The sequence below is a fragment of the Mus pahari genome, chromosome 9 (genome assembly GCF_900095145.1).
Source record: "Mus pahari chromosome 9, PAHARI_EIJ_v1.1, whole genome shotgun sequence".
Classification (NCBI taxonomy): Eukaryota; Metazoa; Chordata; class Mammalia; order Rodentia; family Muridae; genus Mus; species Mus pahari.
The window spans coordinates 17,344,320-17,359,023 of NC_034598.1; the positions used below are offsets into that span (position 1 = coordinate 17,344,320).

General features: G+C 41.9%; 1 protein-coding gene across 5 annotated transcripts; it reads left to right on the forward strand.

Moving 5' to 3' along the window:
• Window positions 1-493: 493 nt before the first annotated feature.
• On the forward strand, window positions 494-6,342 carry LOC110326680 (leukocyte immunoglobulin-like receptor subfamily B member 4). 5 transcript variants are annotated; one of them, XM_021205271.1, is made up of 9 exons: window positions 494-643; window positions 822-857; window positions 1,056-1,340; window positions 1,483-1,785; window positions 2,769-2,804; window positions 3,639-3,755; window positions 4,499-4,551; window positions 5,721-5,786; window positions 5,895-6,326. In XM_021205271.1, the coding sequence occupies exons 1-9, from the start codon at window positions 610-612 to the stop codon at window positions 5,970-5,972; spliced, it is 1,008 nt and encodes a 335-aa protein (XP_021060930.1). In that variant the 5' UTR covers window positions 494-609; the 3' UTR covers window positions 5,973-6,326. The 5 variants fall into 5 exon arrangements, 3 of the variants coding, with proteins under 3 accessions (XP_021060930.1, XP_021060931.1, XP_029398210.1); XR_003844497.1 differs by having other exon boundaries at window positions 568-643; window positions 5,226-5,786; window positions 5,895-5,921; XM_029542350.1 differs by lacking the exon at window positions 494-643 and adding an exon at window positions 651-679 and having other exon boundaries at window positions 5,895-6,250.
• The last annotated feature ends 8,362 nt before the right edge of the window (window positions 6,343-14,704 follow it).

A 14,704-nucleotide genomic window follows, 5' to 3' on the forward strand; every position in this document is an offset into this window, starting at 1 on the left:
TATGGTTCTAAACACAATTCTTAACCCAACTTTGGGTTTACAATAGAAAAATACAAAGTCTAGTGAGAAATGAGAAATAACCTGGAAGGGATATTGACAGGAAAAAATTGCAGTGGATCAGGTCAATTTGTCAAAAGTTGAAGAAGGCCACCGGAGCTTAGTCAGCAGTGAGAGCCTGCTATGAGACAAACCTTCAGAACGATGTGACTTGAATCAGTGGAGTTACCTTGGGGTTATGTCTCTTGTCTTAGAACACTGTGCTGATTTTGATCAAGATCACATTTCCATAATGAGGATCTGTGATTTTTTTCTAGTTTAAAATAAAATGCTGTTACATGTGAATGTGCTCTGGCTTGGAAAACAGAGGGATAGATGGAAATCTGTGAGTAATAGAGAAAAATATTCTCTGAAGGAACTTGAGAGAAATGAGTGTTTGCCCAGTCATCTGCTCTTAAAAAATTACAGAAGTTTCCCTTCCTATAATAGCTATGATTAGAAAACCCATGACAGGAAGGACCTACCCTCAAGATGACAACTGCATATCTGATGTTATAGAACATTCGTCGGACTGGCCCAAGAGAACAGCTACGAACATTGCTAGGACTCACCATGATCGCCATGCTCACAGTGCTGCTATACCTTGGTGAGATACGAAGAGTGGGAGTGGATGCTTGCGTTTGTAAGGAAACCTACTCAACAGCCAGTTTTAATTTCAAATGGATACCCTAGGGGATCCCCTCTGGCTCTCAATGTGAAAAAGCTCTGAGCAAAAGGTTTTTGTTTTTGTTTTTGTTTTTGTTTTTGTTTTTGTTTTTTTCCAGGTCTTATTCTGGAACCCAGGACTGCAGTACAGGCAGGTGAGTGTCTCCAGCCATCCCAGGATTTGATTCTTCACTCTGATGATCCAACCTCTAATCTACTTTCTAGTGTGTCAATTCCTCAGAATGGTGATGGGGGATTTACATTTATGGGCTAATGTCTTGTTCCATGGGAGTGTTCTGTGCTAAGATCTAGTGTCTGAAGGAAGATGTTCTGGGCCTTTGATTTCTTCACAGGACGCCTTCCAAAGCCCATCATCTGGGCTGAGCCAGGCTCTGTGATCGCTGGGTATACATCTGTGACTATCTGGTGTCAGGGTTCCTGGGAGGCCAAGAATTATCATCTGTATAAAGAGCGAAGTGTAGATCCTTGGGACACTCAAATCCCTCTGGAAACCAGGAATAAGGCCAAGTTCAACATTCATCACATGACAACCATTTATGCAGACATATATAAGTGTTACTATCAGAGTGCTGCTGGCTTCTCAGAGCACAGTGATGCCATGGAGCTGGTGATGACAGGTGAGAGGACCTGAGGGAACCATGTACGGGCTCTCTCCTAAGAAGGAGGTCTATTTTCCAGTAGCTCTTCTCTCAGAGTCCAATCCTGGAGGACAATGTGTGTAAATCATGTTCATTTCACACACTGCCTCTTGTATTCTAGGAGCATATGAAAATCCTAGCCTGTCAGTCTGGCCCAACAAGGATGTGACCTCTGGCATTTCCATATCCTTTAAGTGCAGCTCATCCAAAGTATTTGGCAGATTCATTCTGATCCAGGAAGGAAAACATGGCCTCTCATGGACCCTGGACTCACAGCATCAGGCCAATCAGTCATTCCATGCTACTTTTGTTCTGGATGCTGTTACTCCCAACCACAAGGGAACATTCAGATGCTATGGCTTTTTTAGGAATGAACCACAGGTGTGGTCAAAATCAAGTAACTCCCTTGACCTCATGATCTCAGGTAAGCATCTCTTAGTGTGTCGGGTCACTTGGGTCTTTTTCCTGAGATGATCTATGGCCTAGAATAAGAGGGAGGGAGCACTGTGGTTAAAAATACTGTTCAGTTAAAAAGACATTCACCCCTCAATACAGGAGTTGCAGTCAGAATCCCCTCATCCAAATGCCTTCCTCCTTGACTCATTGTAATTTGGCAGACACCATTGGGAGAGACACACAGTTGTTGAAGTGATGAGATAATGTCTCTGTACTAGTTATATTCCTATTTTTTGTTGTAAAACACCATGATATAAATAAAGTAACAGTGATAAAAGGATTGATTTTTATCTAATTTTGTAGGGAGAATCAAGGAGGTAATTAAATGTAGGCATGCAAGCAAGAATTGAAGTAGGGATCTTAAAGGAGCACTGCTCACAAGTTTACTTGACAGTGGCTTGCAGTATGGCTTTCTTACACCATCAAGGTCTCACCACTTAGGATTAGAATAAACCACAGTGGTTTGGGAACTTGTAGATCAATCAATCAGGAAAATATTTCCATAGACATAGATGTATTTTCTCTATTGCAGCTGCCTCATTTCAGATTACTCTAGCTTGTATCGAGTTAGCAAAATCTAATGAGAACCATCTTCCATGGCAGACACTGCCTATTTTCCTCTTGTTTTTATTTCCTAAAATCATGTGCCCAGGCTCATGTTAATAATTGGACACTGGAGACTTTTAGTACATGCGTTGCCCAGATTCAGTGGGGGCAGTTCTGAGTCCCTCAGAGTCTCTATCCTTTCCATATGTTCAATGATAAACTTTGTATAGGATTGATGAGATGAGCTGTGATCTTCACAGAGTTCCAAGAACTCAGAGTCACAAAACCTTGTCTGCAACAGGGTGATATCCTTTCGAAATTAGTGCCCAGATTGAGATAGAAAGAAACAGGACATAGTAAAGTGTTGTGAACTCTAATGTTCATCTCTCCATCAACCTCTGGCAGAAACCAAGGATAAGTCCTCTACACCCACTGAAGATGGTAAGTGAGGGCTCTCCTAGCAGGTGGGTATAACAATATTTGAGATCATTATTAATTGGTAAATCCTTCTCTGAAGTTGAGATAGTAGGAGATCTGGACTTATTTGCAACTTAGATGATACATTCCTTACATTGCTTAGGGCTTAGTATTTCTCTCTACCTAAAGTTCAGATCCTCCTTTATAAGAAGTTCTGATGGCTTGGGTTCCTGAAATTTCTGATAAAGTTTCTTCCTAGGCTCCAGCCCCCTGAACAAATTTTGTTGAATAATAATGGTAGATAAAAGTGTCCTTTTGATATTCAGACAGGAAGAAAACCGACTTTTTCTGAGTCTTTTTCTTGATTTCTGCTAATGTAAAGGAATAGGTTTGCCAATACCTTCAATTTACTTCCAGTGCTTTCCTTGGCTGTGACATCCTAGGTGAGGAAGGAGGCCCATCCATTGAATTGCAGTTCTGAAATGACCATATCTCCTTTGTCACAAGGATGGTGACACAGGATACAGAGTATACTGGAGTAGACTCAGTGCCTATGCTAGACAGTACCTGCTTTCATGCTCAAATAGCTTATGAACTGTAGCGAGGACAAGGCTAGAAGTCAAATACTAAGTTCAAACTGGTTCAAAGGCTACTAAGTTCAGCATCTCAGCTGGCCTTTTATATTCATTCTAAATGACCTGGGCCAAGTGAACTTGTCTCTGTGAGCCTTAATATAACTGACTGGGTAAACCATACAATTACACATTGAATGTGATATTGGAGGCCATGAATAGGCTAAGCATAAAATAAGTGCTGGGTAAACAGTATCTGTCATGCTTGATGTCAACTGTGCCTAAGGACTGGAAACATACCAGAAGATTTTGATTGGAGTCCTGGTGTCATTCCTCCTGCTTTTCTTCCCCCTGCTTTTTCTCATCCTCATCCAATACCGGTGTCATCACAAAAAGAAGGCTAGTAAGTAGAACATGAGTGCCTTGCATGTCTGGAGGGGTTGGGCAGACAAAACATGTAGTCTCAAGACATGTATATCGGGAGGCAGAGGCAGGCGGATTTCTAAGTTCGAGGCCAGCCTGGTCTACAAAGTGAATTCCAGGACAGCCAGGGCTATACAGAGAAACCCTGTCTCAAAAAAAAGACATGTATAAATTTCAGAGATATTGCAATATTTTCCATCTCTGTATGGTCATAGGAAGGAATTTAACAGTACCTTTCTTCCTTCAAAAGTTTCTATTGTTGGAGCTTTCCCATCCTCCCAGCTGATGCTTTTTCAATTCATGCAGCTCAAAGAGAGGCCAACTTACAGGTGCTTTCAGCCTCACCAGACCCAACACACAGAGATAGACACCCCAGAAGAGATAATTCTTGTCAATAGACACAGCCTCTCAGCCGCCATATACCTCACTTCCACCTGATTATCCTTGTCGTCACAGTTCTAGCCCAGAGGCTACCATCAATGAAAAACACCTGTGTGGGAATAAGAGGGGCCTGGGGAATATATGTGCTAGACCTCAGTATCAGAGGACTGATGGAGAGGGTCGTGGGTCAGCTCTTGGAGGAAAAGAACCCTTACAATGGATCTGGAGATGTTACCACATTCTCTGATCTTCTGTCTCCTTATGGGACAAGGAAGTGGGGCTGAGTTGAAAAGATCCCAGAGCCTCTGGCCAAGAATTGACTCCATTCCTCTAACATGACAGGTGCTTCTGTGAAGAACACACAATCTGAGGACAATGCAGAGCTGAACAGTTGGGTGAGACTCCTGCCCCGTTCACACTGATAAGAGCAATACTTTGTGCCAGTAAGAACCACACATACATGGCCCCTCCATCTGGAAGAGTTTGACTCGGTGAACTATGATTACTCCTTCTTGCCTTCCTTATGACTGTGTGGACCTTCTCTCCAGCCTCTTTTCTGGATGTTTGTTATCTGTCTGTTGCTTATCATCAGGTGCCTAATGTTTCAGAAAGGACACATGAGTCAATGAGCCCTAACACCACCACCACCACCCCAATCCACCTATACTCATTCACCCTGTTATCCACAGATAATTCCTTTTTTATAAGTTTGAGGATGATTTTATTAGGGTTTAAAGAAAACCGTAGCACAGGCAATCAGTTAATCGTAACAGCTGACAGGTGGAGAAAGAGGTAATGAAGAAACAAAATTAGGGGGAAATCACATTGTTTGAGTAGAGCTAGGATGAAGAGAAACTATGTGATAGGAATTACCAACAAAGCAGGGAGATGAGATCTAAAGAAAGAGTGAGGAATCACAAAGTGTTGAGGAAAAGTGTGTTTTAAACAGATATACAAAAATAACTTAAGTTATGAAATAACTCAGAATAGTAGGCATATTCACAATGCTGTGTGGCTGCAGCTCTACAAGCGACAGTTGAGGTCACCTCTTTCCTCTGGCTCTTCCTAGGACTGTGAACAAAGCAAAGAACAGAACTCCTCACCCAGTCCAAGTTCACCTCAAGGCTAGAAAATGAGCTGTGTATAACTGAAGAAAGTGGTGTGGAAAACGGAACAGAAAATACATAGTGTTTGAGGCACACAGGGCTTTTGTGAATCATAAGAGAAATCTCTGACTAGGATCATTCTGAGGATAACCTTGAATGGAGAAGTCCACAGACATCTAATGAACCAGGGCACATAGGCAGACAATACAGCAGATACAGTCCTCAGACATGAAAATGAGGATGTAGCTGGAGCTGAGGAAATGGGAATCAGTGTGACAAGAAAAGGCTGGAACTATGAGAAGGAAGCTTCCAGGCTTCCCAAGTGCTGGGGAAGCATCTTCAGGCCCCAGCAGAAATGATATAATGTGATAAAATTCCAAAAAGGATCTCTCTGGCTGAAGGAGATACTGGATGGAACCAGGAGTCACTTTATCCACCTCATTGTCTCCTTGCTGCAGAACCCACATAATGAAGACCCCCAGGGAATTGTGTACGCCCAGGTAAAACCCTTCAGGCTTCAGAAGGTAGGAATTAATATTTTCCTCACTGTCAGGAACCTTTCCCCTCAGGTTCATCCCAGTCTCACAAGTTACTAACCCTGAACACCTTCTTCCAACTCTATCTAACCCTAGGATACTGCATCCAAAGGGACCCAGGTTGTAACCTATGCCCAATTGTGCGTCAGGACACAGGAACAGAACAACAGCTGAAACCAGCAAGCAGCCAACACGGAAAGAAGACCCAGACCCCACATTCCATGAATGAAAACTAGGGATTTTCTAATATTTGTTCGCAGTGGACTATGTTTAATTAATTCGAGCCATCATGAATACTTCATGTGTTATCAGAAGCTCCTCAGAATTTTGAGAATAGACTTTATCCTTTGTTCAGACATAACAAATGTCCTTACATTTTTGTAAATAAAGCCAAATCCTTCTTAATAAACAATTCATCTAATGAGAAACAAATGAAATGAGATGTTGTGAATTGAATGACAATGTAACCAGGGCACACTAATCAATGAAACTCAAAATTTTAGAACCATGAATAAATGCATAAGCAAAGAAAATGTCTTCAAAATCAATGGCCTCATCTATTATAATGATAATATAGAATGTTCAAAAAAAACTAACAACAACAACTATCCCAGATGAAGGCATGGGGGAGGAAAGGGTGATATAAGAGAAGCCACTGGCCCTCATGATGGCAAGTCATCCCAGACAAATAGAAGACCTGGGATCAACACCCTACCTGACATATTAGAAGGATCCTGTCTCAAATTAAACTGACCCACAGCCACCACATATGATCAGGACTAATTAGACTTATTTTTTTAAGGCATAAAGTTGGGAGAAGGAGCTGTTAAGGTATATTTAGGTGGTGCTGCATGGGAGCTAAGGGTTAAATTTAATCATATGTTATTGTATAAATGTACGAACTCAAGAATAAAGGAAAAACATTAAATGGGCATCTCTAGTGACTAGCGGGAGGCTTGGGATGGAGGAGGATATAAGGAATCTATGGAGGACTTTAGCTGAGATTCCTACCAGAAGAGGATATAGAGACTTAAGTGGCTACCTCCTAAAGCAAGGCAGAAATTTCAGAGGAGGCAGGGGTACATCAACCCACCCACAAGACCTTCAACCCAAAATTTGTCTTGCCTCCAAATATAAAAGGGATAAAAATGGAGCACAGCCAACCAATGACTGCCCCAATTTGAGTTCCATCCCATGGGAAAGAGCCACCCCTAACACTATTAATGATACTCTGCTATGCTTTCAGACAGGAACCTGGCATAACTGTCTCCTGAGAGGATTTGTTCAGCAGCAGATGGAGGCAGATGTAGAGACCCACAGCCAAACACAAGGTGGAACTTTAGGAATCTTATGGAAGCATGTAGGTTAGAAGTGAGCAAGTTGCAGGGGTCAAGTACACCACAAGACCTACAGAATCAACTGACCTGGGACCATGGTGGCTCATAGAGCCTGGGGCCCCATCCAGGGAGCATGCACCCACTACATATTGGCAGCCAATGTGCAGCTTGGTCTTCATGTGGGTCCCTTAACAATTTGAGCAGGTGCTGGCTCAATCACTGTACCCTGCCATTGGATCCCCTTCCAACCTGGACTTCCTGGTTGGACCTCAGTGGAAGAGGATGTACCTAGTCCTGCTGGGACTAGATGTCCCAGGGTAGGGTGGTATCCAAGTCCTCACATTCTCTGAGGAGAAGGAATGGGGCAGTGGTGGGGAGGGATTTGTAAGGGTGTGACAGGGAGAAGAGGAGAGAGAAAGGCTCTGATCAGGATGAAAAGTGAATAAAAAGTAATAAATTATTGGAAAAACAGAAATAAATAAATTAAATAGGATGCAGATACAGCTTAATGGTGGAGTTCTGATCTATCACTTGCAAAATCCTGAAGTTCATTCCTAGCAGTGGGAGATGGAAAGGAACCGGGAGAGAGGGGGAGAGGAAACAGAAGTGGGAGAGGGAGAGAGACAGGAACAGGAACAGGCACACGGAGAGAGACAGGGACAGGAAGAGCTACCAAGTTGGTGCTGCTGCTCACATACCCTTGGATGGATGGCCTTCAAGTGGAATATGATCAACTTACCAGGCATCACATCCTTAAAGTAAACTGACTTTCCCTCTCACTGCAATTATAAGTTGCAATTCTCAGAAGCTCCAATGGGATGATGGCTTCATGCCCATCTCCTCTCTCTGTGCTGGGATTTGGTCTCTATGCTGGATTCCTGACTGGTTTCACTTTGTGTAGACCTTGTGCCAGTGACTCCCAGCTACTGTGAGTTATTCGGTGCAATGTTCCAGTTATGTCCAGAAGACACTATTTCACAGCAACATTTTAACCCCCTATTCCTTACAATCCTTCCCTGTCTTCCACAACATATTCTGGGCCTTCTGAGGAAGAGCATGCGATGTGCTGTAGAGGACAAAGAGATGTTCTCTCGAAGGACCACAAGTCACTTATTCTCTGTACTTTGACCAGTTGCGCATCTCCGTATTCATCACCATATGCTGCATAAAGGATGTTTTATTAGGAGCTATGAGAGTTGTACTCCACTAAGGGTGTAAGGATAAGTATTTGGAAGGCAGTTTAATATTATGCCCTTTTAGTAAAATAGTGTTAGGACTAATGGAATCTCGGACACGAGTTCTTAGCCAAATTACAATATTAGGCTGGGGTTCTCTCCTATGGAACAGGTCTTAAGTCTAATTAGAAATCTGTTGGCTAACCCCCATAACACCCGTGCTACTCCTGTACTAACAGTCATATTGTGTCAGACCAATCATTATTGTATTGAGTTCCCTGATTGGTGAGATTGCTTATGTTTACCCCAAACAACCTGTGCAGCACCTCTTGGCCTTATGAAACATGGCCAGCACAGAGGGTGCTCTCAGGTAGATACCTGGTTGATGTCTCCATGTTTTATAATCAAAGTATTTGGCGCCTTCAACAGTAATATCTTACAATTGGCTCTACAGTATAATTAAGAATAATGGTAATACCTTGTATGTTTGGGGTGTCTCTTGTTCTCTCTGACCAGGAATGAGAAAGAGGACATCCCACAGCTGACACTGGGTTTTTCTGCTTAGTCTCCCGTGGCTTCAAAAGGAGAATTATCTTTTTGCATAAGAGTAACCAAGATGAAATTTAATAGGTGTATGCGTGGGGGAGGGGTGAAAGATGTACATGTTTGTGTTATAAAGGTTTCCATGTTGTTTATACTTCTTTAAATATAACTATATCATTTCTCCATTATATTTCCTCCCTATGAATTCTGCTATATATCCCTCCATCCTCTCTTTCAAGTCATGCCTCTGACATTAGCTTTCTTTTCTTTTTTTAAAAAAATTATTTTCTGTTTTTATTGGATATTTTCTTTATTTATATTTCAAATGTTATCCCCTTTCCTGGTTTCCCCTCTGAAAACCCCCTATACCCTCCCCTCTCCCCCTGCTCAACAACCCACGACTCCTACTTCCTGGACCTGGCATTCCCCTACACTGGGGCAATAGAGCCTTCACAGGACCAAGGCTCCTCCCATTGATGACCAAGTAGGCAATCCTCTGTACATTTGCTGCTGGAGCCATGAGTCCCACCATATGTACTCCTTAGTTGGTGTTTTAGTTCCTGGAAGCTGTGGGGGTACTGGTTCATTTATACTGTTATTCCTCCTATGGGGCTGCAAACCCCTTCAGCTCTTTAGGTCCTTTCTCTAGCTCCTTCACTAGGGACCCTGTGCACAACAAGTGCTTGATGACAGAAGCTTGTCATAGCTGTCTCCTGAGAGGCTCCACTAGTGCCTGACAAATACAGAGGTGGATGCTTGCAGCTTACCATTGGACTGAGGACATTAGCATATATATATTTGAATACGGTAACTATAATTAAACTTCATAGGTGTGTGTGTGTGAGAGAGAGAGAGAGACAGAGACAGAGACAGAGAGAGACAGAGAGAGACATAGAGACAGAGAGAGACAGAGAGAGAGACAGAGAGAGAGATAGAGACAGAGAGAGACAGAGAGAGACAGAGAGAGAGAGACAGAGAGAGAGACAGAGAGAAACCTTTTTCCTTTTTCTTTTTCTGCAACTTTTATTTTTTAATTATCCTGAAGTTTGTAATAACAGCTTCTAAAAGGACTAGAACTTCAAAATTGCATTTGTAAATGAGTCGCAATAGGTACAATACCTTAAACAAAAGTAGAAACATGCATACATAGTAAATTGTAAGAAACATAACCTTAAATCTGTATCAATATACAAAGTCCATACCAAATGTAAACTATTTTATTTATTAATGCTCTTTGCTCTAAAAGTATATTCAGTAATCTATCCTTTATCTGATCATTTTGATATCTCCCCTTTTTTCTTTTTATTCTGTCTTCCCACTTTTCCCAAACATTAGATAGGAAAGAAAGAAGTGTAGAGGAAAGAAAAAGAAAGAGGAAAAGAAAATTTTAAATCTAACCTCCCTTCTTCTGTTTCCTCCTTGACTAATACCAATAAGAGTTCACCTCCCGAATGAAAGCAACACACCCCACTTTCTGAAAATCAGGTATCATTCTCTTGATACTGCTTTCTGCTATTTGGGGCATCAAGTTTTTGAGGGGTGCCAAAAAAAAAAAAAAACTGGGATACTGATCAGTGTTAAGAAAGTTAGCTGTAACATTTGTTGTCCAGTCTCTGTGTGCTATGGAAGTGCAGGGCTTAACTTCAGTCCTGGCTGGAATCGTTTGTGAAGCTGGAAGTCCCATTTGGCAGCATAAATGTTTTTGTCTGGATGCAGTTTTTTTTGAAGAAACAATAGCTGAGGCAATCTGTGAGGTTGAATCACCTGGGCAACTTGTCTTTTTTGGTTTATGGTCCTTTTATTCTGCAAAAGCATAAACTTTCAACGGTAATACACATTTCTGCATTAACATATGTATGGAATGTGCAGTGTACACAATTTCAGTTAAAGACGAGTCTTCGCTCTATGTTCAAACCAGGAAAAAGGCATCAAACTTTTTAAGTCTGTTTGGACTATTTATCCAAGCTGTAATATAAATTCCTATCCATACTGTTTGAAAGTATGGCATGATAAGACTTGAGAAATCTGTAGCCAGCAAGAGTTACTGCCTATGCAGAGACACTTTCATGTCTCTGAGCCGTTCCCCTGTAGAGGGATCAGCATTCGTGTTTCCTGTGTTTTTCTTGGTTTCTTCCTTCATGGATGCAGCCTACATCTTCAGGAGGTCTTCCCTTGTCAAATATATATTTTTACTAATTTTTATGGGATTCAAAGCTGTTCTTTTCATGTTGAAACAAAGATAGAACCTCTTCTCCAAGGTAATATAAGTTATCACATATTCATGCTGATATGATTTAGTAGTCCTTTCTAAGATCTAGTGCTTTTCAAAAGTCATGCTGCCCTTTTCATTGATGTTTAAAAAGTGTAAAGTCAATAGAGCATTATTTAAACTTTCTTTAGGAGATCCCATATTGCGCTTCTGTTCTATGAGCATTTCCTTTGAATTCTTGTTAGCTCTCCCTACAGTTGCTTGTCCTGTAGGATTACGAGCTATTCCAATAACATATTTTATGTCATAAAATGTCTAAAATATTGTATTCTAATGGATACATATGTTGAAGCATTGACAGCTTTGATCCGTAAAGGTATCTCCAAGATAATCATCATCTCTATAAATTTGCAATCTTGGAATCAGCCTTTTTAGAATTCAAGGCAGAAGCATATTGGAATCCTGAATATATATCAATTTTATGACATATCAACACGTGCATATTTTAAATTTTGAAAGCCTACAAAATAAAATGTCCAAGCTCATGACATGGTTCAAATAATATTTGTACTTTTAACTCAGAATAATGTGTTACTATGGGTTGTCTTTCTGATTTCTCTAGCTTTTGTAGATTTTTAAGAAAATTTTTATTGGTTATTTTGTTTATTTACATTTCAAATGTTATCCCCCTTCCCTGTTCCCCCCCCCAAAAAACCCCTCCCATCCCACCATCCTCTCTGCTTTCCTGAGGGTAGTCCCACACACACATTCCCACCCTCATACCCCCATACCCCTCCCCACTCCCCAAACCCCCACACCTACCATACCACCCTAGCATTCACTTGCACTGGGGCATCAGGTCAGAACAGGCCTCTCCTACCATTGATGTCAGACAGGGCCATCCTCTGCTACATATGCAGCTGGAGCCATGGGTTGCTTCATGTGTACTCATTGGTTAGTGGTTTAGTTCCTGGGAGATACTGGTTGGTTGCTAGTGTTGTTCTTCCTATGGGGTTTCAAACTCCTTCAGCTCCTTCGGTCCTTACTCTAACTCCTCCACTGGGGCCCCAGTGCTCAGTGCAAGCATCTGTTCCAGAAAGGCTCTGGCCAAGCCTCTCGGGAGACAGCTGTATCAGGTCCAGCAAGCACTTTTTGGCATCAGCAATGGTGTCTGAGATTGGCGGCTGCATATGGGATGTATCCCCAGGTGGGGCAGTCTGTGGATGGCCTTTGCTTCAGTTTCTGTTCCACTCTTTGTCCATGTATTTCCTTTAGACAGGAGCAGTTCTGGATTAAGACTTGAGAAGGGTGGGTGGCCCCATCCTTCAATGGTGCGAAGTGCCTAAACTCTGAATATGGTCTCTATAGTTTCTCTCTATACTTTGTTGAGTATTTCAGCAAACATCCTCACCACAGGGTCCTGGGAGCCTCTTGCTTTCCTGGTGTCTGGGACTTTCTAGTGGCAACCACCAGTTCCCCATGCCCCATTGCTACATAATTCTATTCAATTTCCTGACCCTCTGTACATCTCCCGCATCTCCTCCCACACCTGATCCTGCCACATTTTTCCTCTCCCACTCTTCTATTCTTCCCAAATCCCTCCCACACTCTACCTTCTATGATTATTTTATTCCCCCTTCTAAATAGGACTGAGGCATCCACATTTTGGTCTTCCTTCTTTTTGAGCCTCATATGGTCTATAATTCCGAGCTCTTTGCCTAATATCCATGTAACAGTGAGTATATACCATGTGTGTACTTTTGTGACTGTGTTACCTCACTGAGGATATTTTATAGTTCCATCCATTTACCTGCAGATTTTATGACATCGTTGTCTTTAATAGCTGAGTTGTAGTCCATTGTGTAAATGTACCACATTTTCTGTATTCATTCCTCTGTTGAGGGACATCTGGGTTCTTTGTAGCTTCTGGCTATTATAAATAAGGCTGTTATGAACATAGTGGGGCATGTGCCCTTATTAAATGTTGGAGCATACTCTCGGTATATGCTCAGGAGTAGTACAGCTGGATACTCAGGTAGTAATATGTCCATTATTCTCAGAAATGGCCAAACTTATTTCCAGAGTAGTAGTTCCAGCTTGCAATCCCACCAGCAATGGAGCAATGTTCCTCTTTCTTCACATGCTCAATAGCGTTTGTTGTCACCCAAGTTTTTTATCTTAGCTATTCTGATTGGTGTGAGGTGGAAGGAATCTCAGGGTCGTTTTGACTTACATTTTCCTGATGACTAAGAATGTTAAGTATTAAATATTTCTCTTTATTTTTCTTTTACTTATTTATTTTTACACTCCAGAATTTATTCTCCCTGTCCTCTCTGCAACTGTTCCACATCCCATTCCTACTCGCCACAACCCTGTCTCCAAGAGGATGTCCCTACTCCCCAACCCACAAGACCTCTAAACACACTGGGGTCTCCAGTCTCTTGAGAGTTAGGTACATCATCTCTGCATGAACATAGACCTGGGAGTCCTCTACTGTATGTGTGTTGGAGGTCTCATATTAGCTGGTATATGCTGCCTTGTTGGTGGCTCAGTGTCTGAAAGATCTCGGGGGTACAAGTTAGTTGAGACTGCTGGTCTTCCTACAGGATTGCTATTCTCAACTTCCTCCAGCCTTCCCTAATTCAACAACAGGGGTCACCTTCTTCTGTCCGTTGGTTGAGTGCAAATATATGCCTCTGACTCTTGAGTCTTTTACAGGGCAGCCATGCTAGGTCCCTTTTTGTGAGTGCTCCATAGCCTCAGTAATAGTGTCAGGCCTTGGGACCTCTCCTTGAGCTGGATCACTCTTTGGGTCTTTCCCTGGACCTTCTTTTCCCACAGGCTCCTCTGAATTTCTATCCCTGCAGTTCTTTCAGACAGGAACAATTATGGGTCAGAGTTGTGACTGTGGGATGGCAACCCCATCCCTCACTTGATGTCCTATCTTCCTGCTGGAGGTGGGCTCTATAATATCCCTTTCCCCACTGTTGGGCATTTCATCTACGGTCCCTCCCTTTGAGTCCTGAAAGTCTCTCACCTCCCAAGTCTCTGGTAGATTCTGGAGAGTCCCCCAGACATCCTACCTCCTGAGGTTGTCTGTTTGCATTCTTTTTGCTGACCTCATGTGATATTCTTCAACTGAGAATACTCTGTTTAGCTCTGTATGCCATTTTAATAGGGTTATTTGGTTTTAAGGAGTCTAACTTCTTGAGTTCTTTGTATATTTTCGATATTAGCCAACTATCAGATGTGAGGTTAATATTCTTTTCCCAACCTATAGGGTGCCATTTTGTCCTATTGACAGTGTCCCTTGCCTTACAGAAGATTTGCAATTTTATGAGTTCTCATTTGTCAACTTTTTATCTTAGTGTATGAGTCACTGATGTTTGTGTCTCTTCCCCACTTTCTCTTCTATTTGATACAGTGTGTCTGGTTTTATGTGGAGATCCTTGATCCACTTGGATTTCAGCTATGAGAAGAATAGGTCAATTTGCATTTTTCTATATGCTGACCTCCCGTTGAACAAGAACCATTTGTTGAAAATGCTGTCTTTTTTTTCCACTGGATGGTTTTAGCTCCTTTGTCAAAGATCAAGTGATCATAGGTGTGGGGGTTCATTTCTAGGTCTTCAATTCTATTCCA